The sequence below is a fragment of the Carassius gibelio genome, chromosome A2, assembly GCF_023724105.1.
Source record: "Carassius gibelio isolate Cgi1373 ecotype wild population from Czech Republic chromosome A2, carGib1.2-hapl.c, whole genome shotgun sequence".
Lineage (NCBI taxonomy): Eukaryota > Metazoa > Chordata > Actinopteri > Cypriniformes > Cyprinidae > Carassius > Carassius gibelio.
The window spans coordinates 29,750,018-29,770,705 of NC_068372.1; the positions used below are offsets into that span (position 1 = coordinate 29,750,018).

Genomic DNA, 20,688 nt, shown 5'->3' on the forward strand with positions numbered 1-20,688 from the left:
TGCCGTCAGAATGAGAGTCTGATAAAAACATCACAATAATCCACAGCACTCCAGTCCATCAGTGAACATCTGGAGAAGACAAAAGCAAAGCAAAACCATTATTAAGATATTTTTAACTTCAAACCATTGCTTCCAGCTAAAAATTTGAGTCCATTATAATCTTCCTAGTCTGAATCAGTAGAGAAATCTGCACACCTCCAAACAAATATGTGAGTGGATTTTGATGTGTGAGACGAGGATGTAAAAAATGTTAAAACACAAAGCTTTTGACTTTTGTTAATGCTCAAGACATTAACTGATGGACTGGAGTGCTGTGGATTATTGTGATGTTTTTATCAGACTCTCATTCTGACGGCACCCATTCACTGCAGAGCATCCATTGATGAGACACTGATGCAATGCTACATTTCCTGATGAAGAAACAAACTCATCCTAATCTCGGATGGACTGAGGATGAGTAGATTTGTAGATTTTCAGAACATTTTCATTTTTAGGTGAACCGTTCCATTAAATGGTCTTCTGTATAGCCTACATGTAGTGTGCTGTTGAAGACGGTGTGATTTTGTCGTTCTGCAGACGGTTTGCAGAAGGATCTTGGTCTGTTTACTGACACAGATCTGTGAAGGCCGAGATGTTATTAAATGCTCCAGAACCAATGAATGAATCTCTCTTCTGTCCAGCACTGACCCTCTCACAGATTCAGATTAGAAACATGGACATGTTATCATTTATATTCCACACCCTCCTTTGACGTCACTGTATAGCCTGTTCATGACAGCAAACATTTAAACAGCAGCACACTCATAGAGAGGCTTAACATAAAGAAATACATACACACATATATACAGTATATATATATGTTTTTGAATGTGTCTGGAAGAAGTCCTTTTCCTCTGCTGCTCTCGCTCTGCTCCACTCTAATATTGACTCATGGTTACATTCAGAAATGTTTTTATGATGTTTATAGGACATTAAATGTGAACATGCTCCACATGTTATTTACTGTCTCTCTCAGGTCAATAGACGAGCGTTTGTTGTTGAACAGAGAGCTGTTGAAGATGCTCATTTACTGCAAGCAATCTTTTATTGCCAATTACTGAGAAATGCAACAGATTACAAGTTTGGTGTTGGAACATTTTTCACTCAGAATTTGCTATTACATCTCACAAAAAAAATTATGAGAAATGGCAAGTAACACATTCAATTAAATTTGAAATTTTGAAAGTAGTATTGGAAGTAGTATTTTCTCGTAAAACATACTAAATAATATTTTATTTATAACTTCAAAAAAGTTGCTCTGTGGTTCTTTTAGCAAATAAACCTATTTTTACCAAGAGTCATTTTTCATGGTGTGGGAATCTCATGAAAACAAATCAGAAATCAACACAATTTTTTGTACCATTATGATTTTTTTTAATCTGTTTGTAAAAATTAAGCTAGTTCTAAGTTAACATAATTTATGCAAACATTTTGCTTTTGCTTTATTCGTTTGTTTGTTTGTTTATTTATTTATTTATTGTTGTTAACTTTTCTACAAGCAAAATATAATTTCTTATTTATTTTGTCAAATAATATATATAATACATTTTTTGTATGTATTTCTTTTGTTTTTGATGCAAAATGTTACCTGAACATTAAGAACCCTTGTCTTGGCTATTATCATAAATCATAAAATGTATAAAGTACTTGATGTCACATAGACAAATTACTCAGTGCTGAATATGGATCTGCATTCTATTTTATTGGTCTTATTATAACATAAGAAGTTATGCGGTTTTGAATGACGTATTATGGGTTCTTTAAAACATTGGTGAAACTCAGTAAGGGTGTAAATCCCTGTTAGGTGCTAATTGGAAGTGTGCTCAAGAGCATATGGAGCACGCATGTTCATTGATGAAGGAAAAGCTGTTGTTTCGTGAGCAGTTTGCTCCTCTCAAACATGTCATGTTTGTACAGCTGCGTTCAGAGGATCACAAACACACACAGCCTAATGAAGACATTCCCAGTCACTGCATGCCACAGTGCTAATGGAACTACAGCCTCAATCAACCAATGTCCAGACATTTTATATTAAATAATAAATAAAGGTCTTAAACATGCACACTAGCAACCCGCCAAAACTACACTCAGAACATCTCATCAACCACACAGCAACATGCAAAACACACACACACACACATAAATAAAAATAATCTTACCCACAACCTGGCATCCAACCGGAACACTTTATAATGGTGATATCATGAAGGTAAATTTAGCAAATTTCTAATTTATTCCATGTTTTGTCTACAAACTAACATTCCTCCAAGTTTTATGGTATTTGAAAATGATTTGGAAATTTTATTTCAATCCACACAGCAGCTGGATAAAGGAAATGCCTTAAAACTCTCTAAATTACTTAAACTTTATTGATTAATGCTCCTTAATTTGAATTTAATTTCTGATTTGTTTTTATGTATTTCAGCATTTATTTCGTAAATGTAATTTAATTATTCATTTGCTTGTTTGTTTGTTTCCTCATTTATTTATTTATTTGTGTATGCTGCTTGGATTGATTGTGTTTATGTTTAACAATGATTTTGTTTTTTGTTTCTAATTTGAGGAGATTTAATAAAGAAATAAAAAATAAAATAAAAAGCAAGCCCTTTAAAAATATCATAATTTGTCCTTTTTATGACATGCAATTCAGTTTATGAAATTTCAAATGGTCTCCATGTATATGATTGTCTACACATATTTATTCACTTTTTTTGGGGGTGTGTTCTGATATATATATAATTTATTTTAGTTTATTCTAAATAGATATATAAAAGTATAAACATTTTAAAAATGATAAATAATAATTGTAATTATAACAACAATCTCTCTCTCTCTCTCGCTCTCTCTGTATATATATATATATATATATATATATATATATATATATATATATATATATATATATATATATACTTTCTTTTTTTTTCAGAATTTAATATGTTTAAGAGCTATCAAACTATACAGTTGCTGCAGGTTCACCAATGCTTTTGGCTGAGTCGAGGCGAGACCAAACAGGAAGTAGTTGTGCTGTCTGCTCTTCAGGATGTTTACCTCTTCCTCTTCACACAGGTATGGCCCCAAAAGATGTAGGGTGAGTGAGAATGACATCGGGTGCTCATTCTGAGAAAATATGTGTAAGGGATGGTGTACGTGAGAGAAAACGTGCACGACGTGTGTGACTTTCTGTGTCAGCTTCTTATACGTTTTGGAGAGTAGTTTGCGTTTGCAGATGGAAGTGTGTGAGCAGAGTTGGTCAGAAGCTTGTGTGTGTGAAGGAAACCCAGAAATGCAGTGGTGGTTTCCCTCAGAACCGCTCCGAGACTGTGATTCAGAAATCAGGCCAGTCGAGCATTTCTTCACTCCAAACTTCCTTCAGATATTTGCAGCTGAACCTCTGTGTGTCTGTCTGGAGTCTCAGGATGTTTTCACTGAGAAACGCTGACATGACTACTGATTTAGGACATGAACATACATATACACTACCATTCAAAAGAACAGGCACACTAACAATTACTATAAAATCAAAGTTTAAAAAATATTATCAAATATTTTTTTAAAGACTGGAGCAATGATTCTGAAAATTCAGCTTTGATCAAAGCAATAAATTATATTTTTTGTATTTACTGTATTTTTTTATCAAATAAAAAATTAAGATATACTGTAAATAATTTATTTAATAATTAATCAAATTTCTAATAATGATTACAATTTATTGTATGATGTGTGATTTATAGATGCTAAAATTACATAATCGTCCAAAGCAGCAATAATTAATAAAAGTCCACTTTTGTTATTCTGCATATTATTGTTATGTGTTTTTTTCTACATGTTATCTTAATTATTTTCCATTGTTTTCATTTTAGTTTTAGTATGACATTATAATACCACAGTGGACATTTGAGGCTTAATATAAGCAATACTTTTTATTTTTATTTAAACATATGGTATGGAGTTACTTTAAACAATGCTATAAACATCATTTAATCAATGCAAGTTGTGGCAATCATAATTAATAATAATCGACAATTAGTTTCTTAATTGTGCAACCCTTTATACTCAATATTTGTGTATTTTATGCTTATTACTTTCTAGTCAAATCAAAGTGTAGCTTAGCAACACACAGAAAAGAGAGAGAGATAGAGAGAGAGAGAGAGAGAGAGAGATCATCACATCATTTTCCAGCTTTCTTTCACGTCTCTGTCAGTCTTTGTGTAGCCGCTCGAGACACTTAACACATCTCTGTCATCTAACAGACCTCGTCATCTCCTGCCTTTCATCCCTTCACTCACTTTTTCCTTCTCTTTCATTCTCTTCCATCTATTCATCCATCAGTTTGTTTCTGATTTCATATCAGGTATGATTTGAGAATCAGTCTCAGAAGATTTAAGATGAGTCATTAGTCATACAGTCCTGTACAGTAAAAAAATGATAACTATATGTTAGCACCTACACCAATGCACAATTACCTTCTGTTTATTATAAGTGAGATGATGTTTTATCATCTTGACTTAATCTTGACTTATTTTGAAGGCTTCAGTAATTCATAAGCGCTCACAGGTTTGTATAATTCTTGTTTTCAGAGAAATTAAGTGAGTTTCTGCTTAAAACGAGAACAAATTCCTGCCAATAAGGTATGAAAATCATTTTTCAGAACCATGGTAGATATTATTTCTCATTTTTAATCATAAACTCAATTATTTCTATCAGTTTCTCAAAATAAAAAGGTATTTTTAAACTTAATTCTTACTTCCACAAATAAAGGCCTTAATAAGTCAGTGTTGAAGTCTTGAAGATACTCCCCCTCAAGTTAAACTTGTATGAGTTTCTTTCTTCTGTTCAGGACAAAAACACTACAGAACTCAGTGAGGAACAGAAACTTTTTGGCTATCCACATTCTTCTAAATATCTTCTTTTGTGTTCAACAGAAGACAGAAACTCACACAGGTTTGGAACAATGATGACAAAAGTTTCATTTTTGCATTAACCGCCCCTTTAAATTAATGTTGCATACACTGAAAAAACTGTATATGCTTTAGTCTTGTTTTTGTTGGCAGGACATTTCCTCTAAACCTTTTTTATGGGCTGCTTCTCATCAGCTGTGGACATTTTAAAAAGTTAAATGAAACAAACACACAAGTGATTTTGAATTGCTGCAGCAATTTTTCATATATGCTTGTCTTTATGTATGAGTAGAAGCAATGTGTCCAAGACCCATCAGTGTGGTTTAGTCAGTGGCAAGAATAAAGACTGTGTTTGACTGAGCTTGTGCGCTCAGCTAACCCACAGTCACGAGGAACACAGCCATTAACCTGCTCAACGTTTGTCTTTCAGGAGCCAGACGAGAGAAGAGACGGGTCACTGAATGAGTCACCCACGCTCAATATATGTCCACTCCGCCTGGAGTCCAGCAGACTGAGTTTGACCACAGGAATCAGAGGTTCCTGCGTCATGACAGGACATCAGCCATCAGACGCTTTTAAGTGCTAAAGACCAGTGAACTGTGATTAACAAGATGAATATCTCAAGCACATTATGCTGCTCTAAATCAGTTTTGCATGAAGTCTTAGGAAAATTTATATGATAATGAAAACATTAATCACATTAAAACATGTCCAGGACACATTTTAACCCCATAATCAAAAGTTTTAAGTTTTTTTTTTTTTTTTTTATGCAAGAAAATGAAGCGTTTTTCAGGACAATTAAGCAAGTTTTCCAATTAAATACATAACATTTTGTTATTTTTTATTGTTATTTATTTATACAAATAAAAAGTTTATAAAGTTTTATATATATATGTATATATATATATATATATATATATACAAGAAAATAAATAAGCATAACATGAAAATTTATGATTTTTTTTTTTTTTCGGACAATTAAGCAAGCTTTCCCATTAAATAAACATTTTGTTATTTTTTGCATTTTTAATATATATCAGGAAAAGCATAAATTAAAGACAGCAGATAAATTCTACAATAATCATTAAATACTTCACAAGCTAAATATATTTTTACTATTTAAATATATTACATTACAGTAAGGCAAATTAGATTTTTTCTTTTATACATTACAGTTATGGCCATTTGTGGAGAATTTGTAAAATTTTCACGAAATTCAAAATAAAATATTAAACCAAGTACAAATGAAATAAAAAATTTAAAAAATCATTTTCTTAATTGATTTTGGCATGAAATATGACCAAGCATGTTCTCTTATAGGCTTTCAGGTGCTGAATGACATACAAAGGTGTTTTGATTTTTGTTTTATGATGCATCTCTTAATAATTTTATAAAAAGACATAAGGCATTGACCTCCTGAATAGATGCATGCAGAGAAGTGAAGAAACTCTCAGACAAGATTTAAATAAACAGGGAGATCAATACTGTCCCATATAGATCTCTAAATAATTTTGCAAATATTAGTCTGACTGGAGGAATACTGTCATGTTCAAATGCTGAATGTGAGACACACCATTCATATTTCAAAAATGTTTAGAAAATATAAATCCATTTTATTGAGTTTGTTTATAAGATCAGAACTCAATGAGAATATAATTTAAACACTTCATGTTTTATTTCATGTGAGCTGTACACATTTATAAGACATTCACGTGTCACTGACGTCACCTTTCTGTTGTTCTGTGGTCAGAAGCGCCCTCTATCGGCCACAGAGTGAAAACGACACTACATGATTGCAACAATTTATAAGGATGGCTTATACTGGCTTTAAATACTGATTAAATAATTCCAGTCCACAGCTGCAATAATGCACTTATACATTAATCCAGAAGTAAAAACTCTGTTTCTAAGCTATATACCTCTTTGAAGTGTTTTTGTGAGCTGCCTTTGAGGCAATGTTAATGTTAATTTAGCTTTAGCTTAACATAATCCTAGATCCTTCAGCCTCCCTGAACAAAAATCATTTTAATCTTTGGTCTGAATAACAATAGCAATAATAACAATATTCAGAAAACACTTTCTCTTTTTATGGTCTACCCAGCTAACATGGAAGGTTGTAAACAAACGTTTGACCATTAATATTAAAAAATGTTCAGAGAACATTCAGAAATAACGGTTTCATAACTTAATGGGAACGTTAGCAAAAGTGCTGGTGGGTAATACATTACAAGTAATCGGATTGCTTTTTAAGTAACTAGTAAAGTAACGCATCCTACTTTTAAATTTACAATTAAATATTGGTGTTACTTTTTCAAATAAGGCCTTACAGTTGCCTATACACACACACACACACACACACACACACACATATATATATATATATATATATATATATATATATAACTTGTGGGATTTTTATTATGAAAAAATCTAATTAAGCAAGACCAGCCCAGTTGAAAAAAAGTAACACAAAAGTAACGTAATGCATTACTTACCATTAAAAGTAACTAAGAATGTATTTAGTAGTTTTTTATGGAGTAAGGCATTATTGTAATGCATTACTTCCAAAAGTAACTTTCCCCAACACTGGGTAGCAAAACGTTCTTAGAACATGTTTTTGTTAGCTGGGTAGTGACAGTCTTTCAGATCTACATGAGCACTGGCGATAGTTTGCATACATCTGAGAGCTCAAGGCCCTATTATAAAGTCATACATTTCCAGCCTAAAGCAGCTTATTCCTTGGTTGTGTTCCTTTTAAAGATATCAGGTCACAGGGTAGTTAAGAAGGGCAGCTCCTTCCAAACGGTTCACACAGTGCAGCTTGAGAGAGAGAGAGAGGCCCTGCTGAAATGACCCGAACTGACCCTTAACCAGCTAAACTAGTTCAGTTAACCTAAATAACCAGCAAGTTTTGGGACCTTTCACTATATTACACTAGTCTGCCTTCAAAAAAAACAAAAAGTCAGTTTAACCCACTTGTGCCTGTGACACACCAGCACTGTGTCCATCTAAACCAGTTAAAGTCTCATGAAATGGTTTGATGAGCTCACTTTTCTTTCCTGTGTTGACGTATTTCCTATTGAAACAGGAAGTTGGGGCGGGACATAAGGAAAGAATGGTGCCTTTTTAAAATACCCATTAGTCTTTAGTTTATGTCACAACCACCCAAAGCTAGTCTGCACTGAGTTGACAAAAGAACTTTCTAAATAAATTCCAGTCACTTCTTACTAACGTTTTGAACAAAGAAAATAATATGAACAATTTTGTTTATTTTCATATTAAATATCTCAAAATGACATTTATCATTTAGCATTTATCGTTTAGCAGTATTAAATTATATATATATATTTTTTTGACATTGCTTTGCAGTTGCTAAGGTGCTGTGAGTAGCTTTTTAGAATGTTGCTGTGCAGTTGCCAAGGTGTCATTATACAGTTGCTAAGGTGTTATATTGTGTCTGGCTTTTTAGAATGTTGCCGTGCAGTTGTCAAGGTGTTGTCATGCAGTTGCTAAGGTGTAATGTTGTGTTTTTTTTTAGAATGTTGCTATGCAGTTGCTACGGACCGGAATTGAGAACCACTGGTCTAGTCTATGCATAGTCCATATTTTTGGACTGGTTTTCTAGAGGGAAGGGTCATGCATTTTAAATGCATATATTTGCAAAAAAAAGAAAAAATTCTGATGCCATGGTCACACACCCGGCGCAATGCGACGCAAGGCAGTGCAAGTGTGTTTGCTAGTTTCAGTCCAGCGCCACATCGTTTAATTAGCAAATGCATTTGCACTCATTTTTGCGCCCATGGGCATGCTCTAAAAAAGAGCATGTGTTCAGGCACATTGCTATTTTAAGGAGCTGAAAATAGACGCCTCCATAGACCAACTCAAACCTGGTCTAAAGTCTGGCTCAATTGTTTTTTCTTTGTTATATATATGTTATATTCTGTGTTATATATGTATATATAAATGCACGTCACAATGGATAGTCATGGCATGAGCGCAACTGGCTCTTAAAGGCAATGGAGATGAGACTCTGATTGGTTTATTGCACGTTACCATATTTACTTTCTTAAAACACGGTCCTGTTTGTTTAAAATTCCTTGATGCACATTATTCTTATTTTTTTTAAAAAAAGCTTTTTTCATAATCTTTCTTTAACAACTTGCTCCGCCTTTAAAACTAATTTCCTTTTCAGCTGACATCACAAATCCCTCTTGCTTTTTGACCCAGCCCCTCCAACCACATGAAGTAAGAAAATTTGAGCTGGGAATGCCATTTCATGGTGACTTTAAGTTGGTCCAAACTAGCTTTTTTACAGCAGGGGTGTGAGAGAGAAAGAGCTAGGGGTTTGAGATGTTTCTGGAGTCTTCCATGGGAAATATAGTCACTGCCCCGCGGCCTCCGTCCTCCGGTGTGAGTCAGCCGGGTTGTGTGGCATCAGTCCCTGTGTAATAAAAATACTTTCATTACATAGTGCACTCTCACGTCTCGCCCATCATAGACAGGGTCACAAGCCATCTTCATTAAACAAATGTCCCTTTCAAAGCGTGTTGATCGATACTATAAGCAAGCGCTGGAGCAGAGCCCAGAACAGAGAAAAGAAAAGCCACCGACAAACATTTTAAAGACCTAATCAGCAATAATTACAGAAGATGAGCATGACGATATGACGCTAGGTGCTTCTCTACCTCTGACTTGTCCTTGGCATATCTGTTGCTTTTACAAACCTGACTGTCCCGCATTAATGTGGAAAACATAATTTAGCCTCCAGTGTTCTAATGCCAAGATTGTTCTGGCTTATCAGGGTGATTGATTATTACTCTAATTTATACGTTCAGCTTGGCTCAGTGTTGAGGAGAGTAGATCTGATTGGACATGAGTTTCCTAATGCAGCAGTGTGCTGTCTAGATATCAGGCTGTTGATTTGAAACACTTTTATTAGCTGAAGCAACAGAGAAGACTGACTGTATGCACTCTGGTTTGGACAACACAGCTAGACAACTATTCAGTTAAAAGAATGATAAAGTACTGACAAAAAAAAAAAAATGGAATCACTGTCCATTACTGTTCCTTCTTGTCATGGTTTTTGTGTTTGTTTGTTAATCCGAATGATTTATAACATCTTTATTTTTAATCAAATATAAATAAAAAATATTTTATTATGTCTGTCCTGTCTAATTTGTAATTATTTCTCTAGCCATCTGAACAGAGAATTGTTTTTCCACCATGATTGATTGTGATAAGGAACCACATAGCTTTTTTTGTGTCCCTCCCCCAAAGGAAATATGGATTATTTATTTATTTATTTTAAAAACTTTTTACAAAACAATATTATATAGGTGCAGTTCCACACATCACAGATGGGAAACCATGCAAGACAATGACGGAAAGCATGTCCACCGTTAGAACCTGTTATCATTGGTGTTCCACCCTGTTATGCTCCTTTCCACCCTGTTAGACAAGTCATTTTAAATAATAATTTGACTGCATCGTTAAATGTTTGGCATACTTTTGTCTTCTTTTGTGAGGTGAGGAGCACTAACAACATATATATGTTTTTGAGCAAAATTTTTTATTATTTACAACGCTAGTGCCTGTTCTTAATAATTAAGACATATTCTATTCATCAATAATTGTTTTGTTATTGTTTTTTTTTTTATAAAAATAATAATTAGATGGCATAAGGAACACATACTATCCAAGAAAAGCTCATTATTGTTTGACATTTACATTATTAACATGTTTTGATAAATATCTATATGTCCCTAACAGGGTGGAATATTTTCATGGCCGGTGTCTGAACAATCTACCCGTAATTATTATTTTTTGAGTCCTCGAGCTTGACCAATATGCATTCCTAATAGTTAAACATGTCTCTATTTTGGTAGAATGCAAAATACATAAAAATCATGTAACTTTTTTTCCAACACTTCTGAAGCCAAAATGTTACTGCATTCCAGGAATGACCCTTAACCAATAACACATGTTTCTTTTGAGTTTAAAAATACATTGGCCAATCAGATGCGTCTAAATTAGTGAGCGCTGAAAAAGAGTGTTGAGTGTGCTCGTTCACTGAATTTTTCATAGTCTTGATAAACCACGGAATGCAAATATCCTATTTAAAAAAAGAGATTCATTAAGCAGTTTCAGTGATTATAACGTCAGTTCTCCATAATTTGTATATATATTTTTTAAATGTTGTTATGCTGTTGCTAAGATAAATCGAAATCATCAACAGATTACAAGTGTAGAGAGCTAAATCTAAAACTAGGACTAAGATGTTTTGTGTTCGAATCACTGAAATCACATTTATCTGAATCGCATACAGAGTTCACTTTACACAGGTAAGACATAAAATAATCTACATATTTCACTCGAAACTATTTTTGATTAATATTCAGTTTTATTTGAGAAACAGCGATGTGTCTCATCTGTGATCGAATCATAACGCCAGATGTAAACAAGGCCTCTGGTCATGATTTAGCATTTTTAGCATATTTTAACATCTTTTATTTTCCATTATGGTTTCTAGTGTTCTGGATCGTTGCTGTGTGGTTGCTAGGGTGTTATATTTTTAAGCAAATTAAAATATATAGGGTTCAGCATGAATCCCTACTAAACAATTAATTAATTTTTGGCATTTTTCTGTAAGGTTCTTAAATCAGCTTCTAAATATACATTTTTTAAGTAAACTACATGTCACAGGAAAGATAAATCACATTCATAAGATCCATTAATTTCTTGGTTGTTTCTCTTATGATTGTATTTTTTTCTAATATTGGATTCTGGCAAATAATGAAGTTGGGTCAAACAATATAAAAATCTATTTTTATTTGTTTTATTATTATTATTATTATTATTATTTTAGTTAATGTCTGGTTCAAGGTTGAAAATAAGTCATCTTTACACAATTATTAAAAATGTCATTGTTATACATCTTTCAACCTGACTGCTGTACCATTGTTTATTTTTTTATTTATATTGTACTCTGGACTATTATTGTGGTGCAGCCATTTTCTTATAATCCCGCCCCTAAACAGCACATAAAACACACAAACAAACATGTCATTCAGACGTTTTCTTCTTGACTAAGGAGGCGTTTAATTGGTAGCCAGAATAAGCTTCAATGTGAGCAGACTTCATGCCGTCATACTGTATGATTGCTCCATCCCTCATTTGTCCAAATTGTCTGCCACCCCAAAAAGTTCAAGCCACAGTCTTAGCGCTCACAGACAGATGTAATTATCCACCTAACCAAAAGTAAAACTGTCTTCTTCACATTTATATTTTATGTTTGTTCTCAAAATAGCTTTTGCTTGAACAATATATTAAAGCTGATGTAACTATTATTGAAATTTAATGTCTCTGGTCCAGTTTACAAAATAAAATTTATTTGAGTAATACACAATAGGTCATCATACTTGTGTTCAGTGCAGTCTTAAAGGTGTTTTCAAATCCCTAAAGTGACTTAATAGAGCTTTCAGGAAGGTTTAAGTATCAACTTTGTCTCACATTTCTCGTAAAATTCCTTAGAAAAAAATAGACAGCATTGAGTGAATAGTCGCCTAAAGTAAGAGTACAGTATATACTGTAGAGCTATAAAAGTGACGAGAATTTATGATTTTCTTAAGAGAAACATACAGTATGAGAAACAGGAGACTTAAAGGGATAGTTTAACCAAAAATGAAAATTCTGTAATTTTCCTGCCCAAAAAATATGTTTTAAATTCTAAGGTGTTTTTTGTCAATGAACTGAAAGTAAATGAAGTCCAATGTTATTTGGACCCAAATTTTCTTCAAAATCATCTTAAATCGTCTTGTTCCACAGAATAAAGAAAGCCAGTCAGGTCTGGAATGACGGTGGGTGTTCTCTGTAAACACATGTCTAGGAAAGCATCCACTGTGTTTGGGTGACCCTGTCTGTTATGTACCTACTTCCTAGTTTGTGTTGAGCCCAGCTGTTGTTGCCCTCCCAGCTAGTGGGTGGCCGTCATTGTAAACGATGTCTGAAAATGCCTGTTTATTTGACCGTCACAAATATTGTACGAGCTTGCCTCATTTGGTCAGGCCTTAAGCCAAGTGGTTTCTAATGAAAACCAGACGGAAGGGCCGACCTGAAAACTATAAAATAAAAAACGGTGCAGAGATGCATACCCTCCACTAGAGGACAATGACCCTCTACTGCCAAACCGTAACTACTGCTTTTACATCCCGGCAGGCAGAAATCAGTTCCCTTTTGTTCTCGACCGCGCACACAAAGATCACATCTGCCATTTTAACTTTAACCCCAGAGGAATGCTGAATACGTCAGGGAATAGTCTCGAATTTAAGCTCTCCCAGCTAAATGGTTTACTAGTATTAAAGCTCAATGTGAGCATGCTCCAGACATCAAAAAGTTGTCTTCTTGTTGTGTGCTGTTGCATCATTGATTAGAAATATGATTTTCACCTGATAAAATGGTGAAAAAATTACTTAGACTTACACTGAAGGACCGAAGTAAGAAATGCATATTTCCAACCTAAGCTTGACTGGAAAAGCATGCCTGCAAAATGGATTTATTATGAAGCTTTTCGCTTATTTCGTGACACATTCAAAGTGAAATGTCCAGTGGGTGGTGTATTGGAGTATTGTTTGTTGTATGTAAATGAAGTTTCCGGCGAGGGATGCTAGGTCAATGTTGTATCGTATTCAAAAATAACTAAATCCTAAATCCTAACCAATAGATTTAACAAAAGCAAACGCGTGATTAAAATGCATTTGCTTGCATTTTAGCTTGTCTTTACAAGTCTTTAAACTGTTTCTTGTGACTCGTACCAGAGCACTTCACATCCCAAGTGCAATATTGTACCTGGTGAGCTATGAAAAAAAGATATACATATAAAGCAGATTTTATTGATGCAAACATCAAAACATATTTGTTTACAAACCATGCCACATGTCAAAAGTGTTTGAGTTGAGAAACTGCACAAAAATAAGTCTGTATTAATTAAAAATCTGCACCTGTAATTGATAATTTATGCAAAAATGCTTAAATGTTGTTAGTGTTTTATTGCCACTATTGTTAAATATCAGATGGAAACTAGGTATCGTTTTTCCAGTGAGCCTAAGTTGCATATTTAGGGATGATGATGATAATATCTCAGAGACTTGTAGGTGGGCAGATTTAAACCTGTAACCATCCACACAGAAAACACCCTAGCAACCACAAAACAATGCCCTGGCAACTGCTGGTTTTGCATAGGCAAGCATTTGACAAGTTTTCTTAAGGACATCTTTAAATCTAGATAATGAATTGATGGACATCATAATATTATCTGCATTTAGTCTACAGTAAGATGATTTTCCAAGAAATCCCAGCCTTGAATTATGCGTGTTTAAACTTTTAACGTGCCTCAACAACAACCAAAGAAGACCCGATATAATCAACCATGGATAGAAGTTTCATTTATAGAATGTTTATCAAACGTTCCTGGTTGTATCCTAAATTCCTGTGTGATAAAGCAACGCAGAGCTGTACAGTTGTCCCAAAGTCATGTACGGCCTCAGATCTGAGATAATGTGGGATCAGGTTTTGAATCGCAACACCATTCCTCTGGCTGCAGGGCCAACAACAAAGCTCGCCGTAATCTGAGGAAACAAGTTCAGTGTACTGACACTCTGTTAGCCTGTGGAACAGATGGAAGACATCTTTCATGACGCATAGTTAGCCTTGTTAACACTGAGTCATTGTGTAGACTGTCTTCATCACTAATGGCCCAGTCTCTATTCTAAGGAAATGATTCAATGGCGAAAGACCCCACCACGCTTTTCTTTTCTGGGAAATAATATCTAAGAAAAAACATATGGTTATAATGTCTGTTGTACTAGAGAGTGAGTTTTTTTCCTGAAAGGCACATGGATGTGGCACATGTTTCAGCACTTTTGGGAAATACACCCATTGGAAGTTACTCTTTTAGGAATAATAAAGAATAGGAGTTTGAAATGAATTAGATAATTGTTGACAACATGTATAAAATTAGTAGGGGATAATCTACATCCAGCCGGTTGTTATTGCAGAACAATCCCCGACAGGATGATCAGGACCTCGACGCAAAGCACGTCTGTTGAAAAATTTGGGGTCAGTACAATTATTTGTAAAGAAACGAATACTTTTATTCAGCGTTGATTCATTGAATTGATCAAGAGTGACAGTAAAGGTATTCATAATGTCACAAAATATAAAAATCCCCAAAAATACTCTGGGGATGGAGCACTATTGTTTCCAACATGGATAATAATCGGAAATGTTTCTCGATCAGCAAATAAGCATATTAAATTTAATTTCTGAAGGATCATGTTACAGTTTACAATTAAGACTGGAGTAATGATGCTGAAAATTCAGCTTTGCATCACAAATAAAATACATTTTACAATTTATTCAAATAGAAAGCTGTTATTTTAAATTGTAATAATATTTCTAAATGTAGCTGTCTTTAGTGTTCTTGTAATCAATGCAGCCTTGATGAGCACAAGAGACTTCCTTTAAAAGTGTAAAAGTCTTCCCCCAAACTTTTGAACAGTAGTGTAAAAAATCCTGATAATTTGAGATTAGAAGTGCAGATGCACACATGCATGAACATAAACACAGCGAGCACATGCTGACCATTTATCTAAGAAATGTGTAGTGTCCACTTACCCCAAGTTTTGTCACCAAGATACATTTGGACGAGTTACTTGGTAATCGGTTGAGCATGTGTTCAATGTATCTGTGAGTATATGCGTGTGTTTTCTTCTTTGCTGATGATTGGGTTTCTGTGATAGCGAGTTTTGTGTCCTTACACTATGGTGGAGGAGAGCATCTTATGTTTTCCAGGATAGGGAGGGGTCCTCATCTTCACCTGTCCGTTCTGAGGGTAAGGTGGAAGCCTGTGGGTTTTATTTGAGTTAGTGCACACTTCTGGAGCTACAGTGGGTCTGTGGTTTTCCAATAGGCCTTTCCTTGCTGTTTGATGCAGTAGGCAGTTTCCATTTGCCATCCTTTGAGTCCTTTGAGTCTCTGAGCTCTGTTTCCCAACTCGTTTGCCTTTATCCTCAACAGTAACGGATCGTAGCTCAGGAGGGGACGGGCTTATGCGGTTTCTCATTGGCGATGGACTGTTAATGTGAACTAAATCCAAAGTGACAGGGCTGTGTTCAAGTGAGGAATTGGAAGTTGACATGCCCTCCTCGCCGTTTGAATTGTGAATCAATGCAACAACACCAGTTCGACTGCTTTTGGTGTTATCTTGGGAGAGTCCATTGGATAGACTTGGTTGGTCTTCACCAAGGTCAATGTTGGACGTTAGAATGTCGATCTTTTGGACAACCTTCACAGACAGAAAAAAAAAAAATTCTGTTATTATTTACACATCTTCATGTCATTATAGACTTTCAGTTATTTATTTTGCAGAACATTAAAAGAACACTTTTTTGCATACCAGAAGTTGTCAACTCCAAAAAGTCATGCACTCATTTTTATAAACATAACTCTTTCTTTCTGCCTCTGCATTCACATTACCATTCCCATATCCAAACGTGATGCATTCAGATGTGTCACACCATATTTGTCACCAATGATTTTTGTAATTGAGTTAACTTGAAACTAAATGAAACTTGAGTTAACTGAAACTAAATGAAGCATTTTTGTAAACTGAAATAAAATAAATCTAATATAACTGGAAAAACTGAAACTAAACTAAGGTATGTTTAATGCTTCCAGCCATAAAATCATTTTAGTTTTCTGTGCACTGTATTATTATAATATTTAAAACCTTAAGAAACCCTGTTATTTTGTTATTTAAACATTAAAGAAGATTTTCAGCAAGTAACGAGTATGATTTGAATGAATTGTATGAAAAACCAGCATGAATATATCCAAAGCTGTCTGATAATAATTAATCATAGTCCCGCCCCTAAACTCACACCATTGACCGAGTCAGAAGTTGACATGTCAAACATCACCTTAAGAAGTCAAACTGCTAATAACTGACCAGTAGTGACTCTAAACATTATGCTAAAACACCAGAAACTATTTAAACACTGAAAGATTTGTTCTAAACATCCTCACAGGTTATCATCAGGTTATATAGCATACAAATAACTTTTTCCTGACTGTGATGCATTAATCTACTGCCTTTATTTCCTGCTGCAGTCATTTACGTCTAGTGGGAGTCTTGATGCCTCCATTGAAACGTATCTAAATAATTCAATTAATGTCTTACGTCCTGCACAGTCCATTATTGCTAATGTCAGTCTGCACATATTGAGCTATCTTTAGGTATTGATTTTAAGATTCAGTTTTCTTTTAACAAGCCTTTGTGATGGATTTAAGGACCGGCCCCTTCCCTTCCAGAAAATACATTATTCCTCTTCACAATAAAGCTTCCAATGGAATATTTCCAGCTCTGAATATAATTGTCAGTGCATTTCTGGCAGATGTGTATTTTGGGTTCTGAAGGCTTTCAGACGATGTTTTCAAAATAGATACATCGCAAGATGTTTGCTAAGAACACAGATATTATATTTCCACTGGCTAAGCAGAATGAAGTTTTGATCTCATCCAGTCTCTGTGCTTATTAAAATCCCATCTCAAATATGCTGAACCCAAAATCAGTGACAAATCTCATTATATGAATGTTTACTATATATGAATGCATGAAGAAAACTGTCTAGCATTTCATTTGGCCATTTGTCGTTCCAAACCAGTGTGACTTTTGTGAAACACAAGATATTCTGTGAAATGTCAATTTTTTTTACATATATTATGTAAGTTAGTGGGGTCCAGTTTTGTTTAGATACCAGCGTACTTCATGTCTTCTTTTATACTTTTTATTTATTGAATGAAATATTCCTTTAAAAAAAAAAATCAATAGCGTTATTCTTCTCCATGCATTCATTTATAAATATTGACAAGTTTCAGTGTTGGGTGAACTATGCTTTTAAGAAAAGTAATCACATTTCTAAGTATTTTTCATGCATTCATGAGTAAATTACTGAATTTATTTTTTTTTTTTTTGTGAACTATTCCTTTTTATTCCTTAAATAAAATGTATGTGCTTTTCTCATACGTTCATGACTAAATGGTGACCATATTTTCATTTTTAGTTAAACTATCCCTTAATAATAAAATAATAACATTTCTGAATTTTCTTTCTGCATTGGTGAGTAAATTGTGACACAATTACATTTTCTGGCTAGATGATCCCTTCATGCAGTAATGTGTAAAAGATGAAGAATTCTTGGGTGCACTATCCCTTTAAGAAAACACTGTCAAATGTCTGTGCTTTTCCTAATGCATTCATAAATAAGGACAGAATTATAACAGACTAGCCTACCTTTAAAACTTTCAAGACCTAAGTTTTGATCTTTCATTAAACAATCAACATCACTCTCTCTATTTATTATTCTATCCTCACCTCTTTCATCTCCAACTGGACCTGTTTGAGACCACCCAGCACTTCCTCGAGCTCCGTGACCACTTGTTTGATCTGTTCCCGTACTGTTCCCTGGCTCGTCCTTTGCTTGCCATGTTTCTCGAGACCTGCATTCCCCCGAGACGTCCTTACTTCCCGCTCCGGTCCGTTCACCTGCAGCCCGTTCCCGAGTGCCCTGGAGCATCCCAACTTGCTGGGGGGCACCTCAGTTGGGAAAAAAGCCACCTGTCCAGAGTTCGGCCCATTACGGTGTGATTGTCCACCAGTCTCGGATCGTTCCTTGTGATGCCGGAACGACACTCGTCTCCTCTCACAATATCCGTTGTATTCAGACTGATGAATGTTATCCCGTTCCTGGATGTAGGATGAGTGACACCGGTGATGTCTGACCTTCAAAACATGGTCACCGTTGAAGGGATGCAACAGCTCTGGGTAATACCACCGCTGGATGCATCCACACTCCCGCCGAATGCATGGCGAGTCCCACCTGTAGCACGGATTCCGGATCTCCTCGGTGTAAACCTGCCGCGCCGGGAATGATCCAGTCCTCTCCGCTTGCTCCATCCCCAACTCCTTCGGGAACGGGGCTACGCTGGACTCCATACGCAGCCATGATCCGTCTGCGGGGCCCGGCGTGCGTCGCAAGCAAAGTTTGCAGTAAGGCGTTGGGAATCTCAAATTCTCCGAGTGCATTCCAGTCTGAAAGGCGACTTAGAAAACAACTGGTTCTCTCTCCACCCAGGCCATCCACAGCGTCTGTTTTTCTCATCTGCGTCTCCTCTCGTTCACTGCGTTTTACTCTCTCTCTCTCTCTCTCCCTCTCTAACTTTTCGCTCACCTCCCCCTTCCTTCCTTCCGTCCTTCCTTCCTCCTTTTTCTAACTTATTCTTGTTTTCCCACTTTTCCCTCTTGTTGCGATTTCTCCAACGGTGGGCCTCTTTTCTTTCCCTCCCTCTTTTCCTTCCTCCAACACTGAAGTCTTACTTCAGCGTTTCACCTCCCCACTGCGTAAGAATTCCCAAACTCCAAACACTTCCTTCCTACACCTTCCCTGTCTCTCTCTCCCGGGGTTGGGGCTCGTAAAGCGTTGACAGACGCAGCGGCTCCTGATCTCTCCCTCAGATCTTACCACTCAGCAATTAAACACAGCCGGGATTCCACGCCGCCTGAGACGAAGTGGAGAGAGAGACTGGAGGAGGTGGGGTTTCAGACGTTGATGAAGCAGACAGGATCTAACATGAGCCAGAAACCGAGAGAGAGAGAGAGAGACGCTCGGCCCCAGAAAAGGGGGTTTTCAGCATAACTCGATTCCCACAAGCCCATGTGAGTCAGAAGACTGAATGCGCTTTCGCCGTCCTGTTTGTTTATGTAAGTCAGCTGAGATACTGGCACTGTTAGTCATGATTCACATCTTGTGACACGTTTAATGAAAAACACACCGCACACTGTTTATAGAGTGCTCACATATTGCTAAATTATCCTCGTTTATTTGGAAGTAAACACTTTCGGTTTTAATTCTTCCTCTGAAGTTCCCACTGGAAACAGGAACGGCAAATGACACCTCCTTTATAATGGTCATTCCCACAGGCAGTTACTGAGAGAAAACAGACTTTGTTCAACGTCTCCTGCTTCTCAGATGTTTCTCCTGAGAGAAAAAGCCCAGTGATTTCACATGTGTCTCCTCTAGAGGTTTAAGAGAGATCTCAAGAAATGTCTCAAACTATGCTCAGATGCACACAACCAAATGCATTGATATAAAATATGCCTATTTATCATTTATTTAATTTCAGATAGATTATTTTTTATAATTTTTTTATTTCTTAATTTCAACCTGATATACTAAAAAAAAAAAAACTCAAGATATGGAATAACCATTTAAATAAAACCAATAATCCCTGTGAAGTTGTGGATTATAGTGAATTTACTACTAGCTGTTATAAATTCACTGTAAATCACAGCTACATGGGGCTTATTGCTTTATAATATAATTTAAGTGTAAATTATAAGTGGTGTTTCCTATGTCAAGAATCATTATTACTTTTGTTCATATTTAAGGTTAGTGATCTGTAAAAAGCCATAATAAGTATTAAACATCAGTTACTCGTCCAAATGATGGCACATGCCTCCTATTGGAATTTAATCGTTTTTTTTTTTTTTTTTTTTTTACAAAACTTACACTGTAAATCAAAACTAAAGCTATCGTAAAATCTGTTGTAGGATATCAGAATGCATTTTGAAAGCAGTTCTGTCACCTCCAAATGATTTATTTCAACTTTCCAGTAGCAGGACATATTTCCTATA

The 20,688-nt window shown here is 35.3% G+C and overlaps 1 protein-coding gene across 2 annotated transcripts; it reads right to left on the reverse strand.

The window, feature by feature from the left end:
- Positions 1 to 6,532: 6,532 nt before the first annotated feature.
- Positions 6,533 to 19,617, reverse strand: si:ch211-178n15.1 (uncharacterized). 2 transcript variants are annotated; one of them, XR_008148650.1, is made up of 3 exons: positions 18,370 to 19,615; positions 15,612 to 16,281; positions 6,533 to 9,381 (listed from the first exon to the last, which is right to left on the reverse strand). XR_008148650.1 is itself a non-coding variant. In XM_052534687.1 (3 exons), the coding sequence occupies exons 1-3, from the start codon at positions 19,078 to 19,080 to the stop codon at positions 9,375 to 9,377; spliced, it is 1,245 nt and encodes a 414-aa protein (XP_052390647.1). In that variant the 5' UTR covers positions 19,081 to 19,617; the 3' UTR covers positions 6,533 to 9,374. The 2 variants fall into 2 exon arrangements, 1 of the variants encoding a protein (XP_052390647.1); XM_052534687.1 differs by having other exon boundaries at positions 15,755 to 16,281; positions 18,370 to 19,617.
- Positions 19,618 to 20,688: the final 1,071 nt, after the last annotated feature.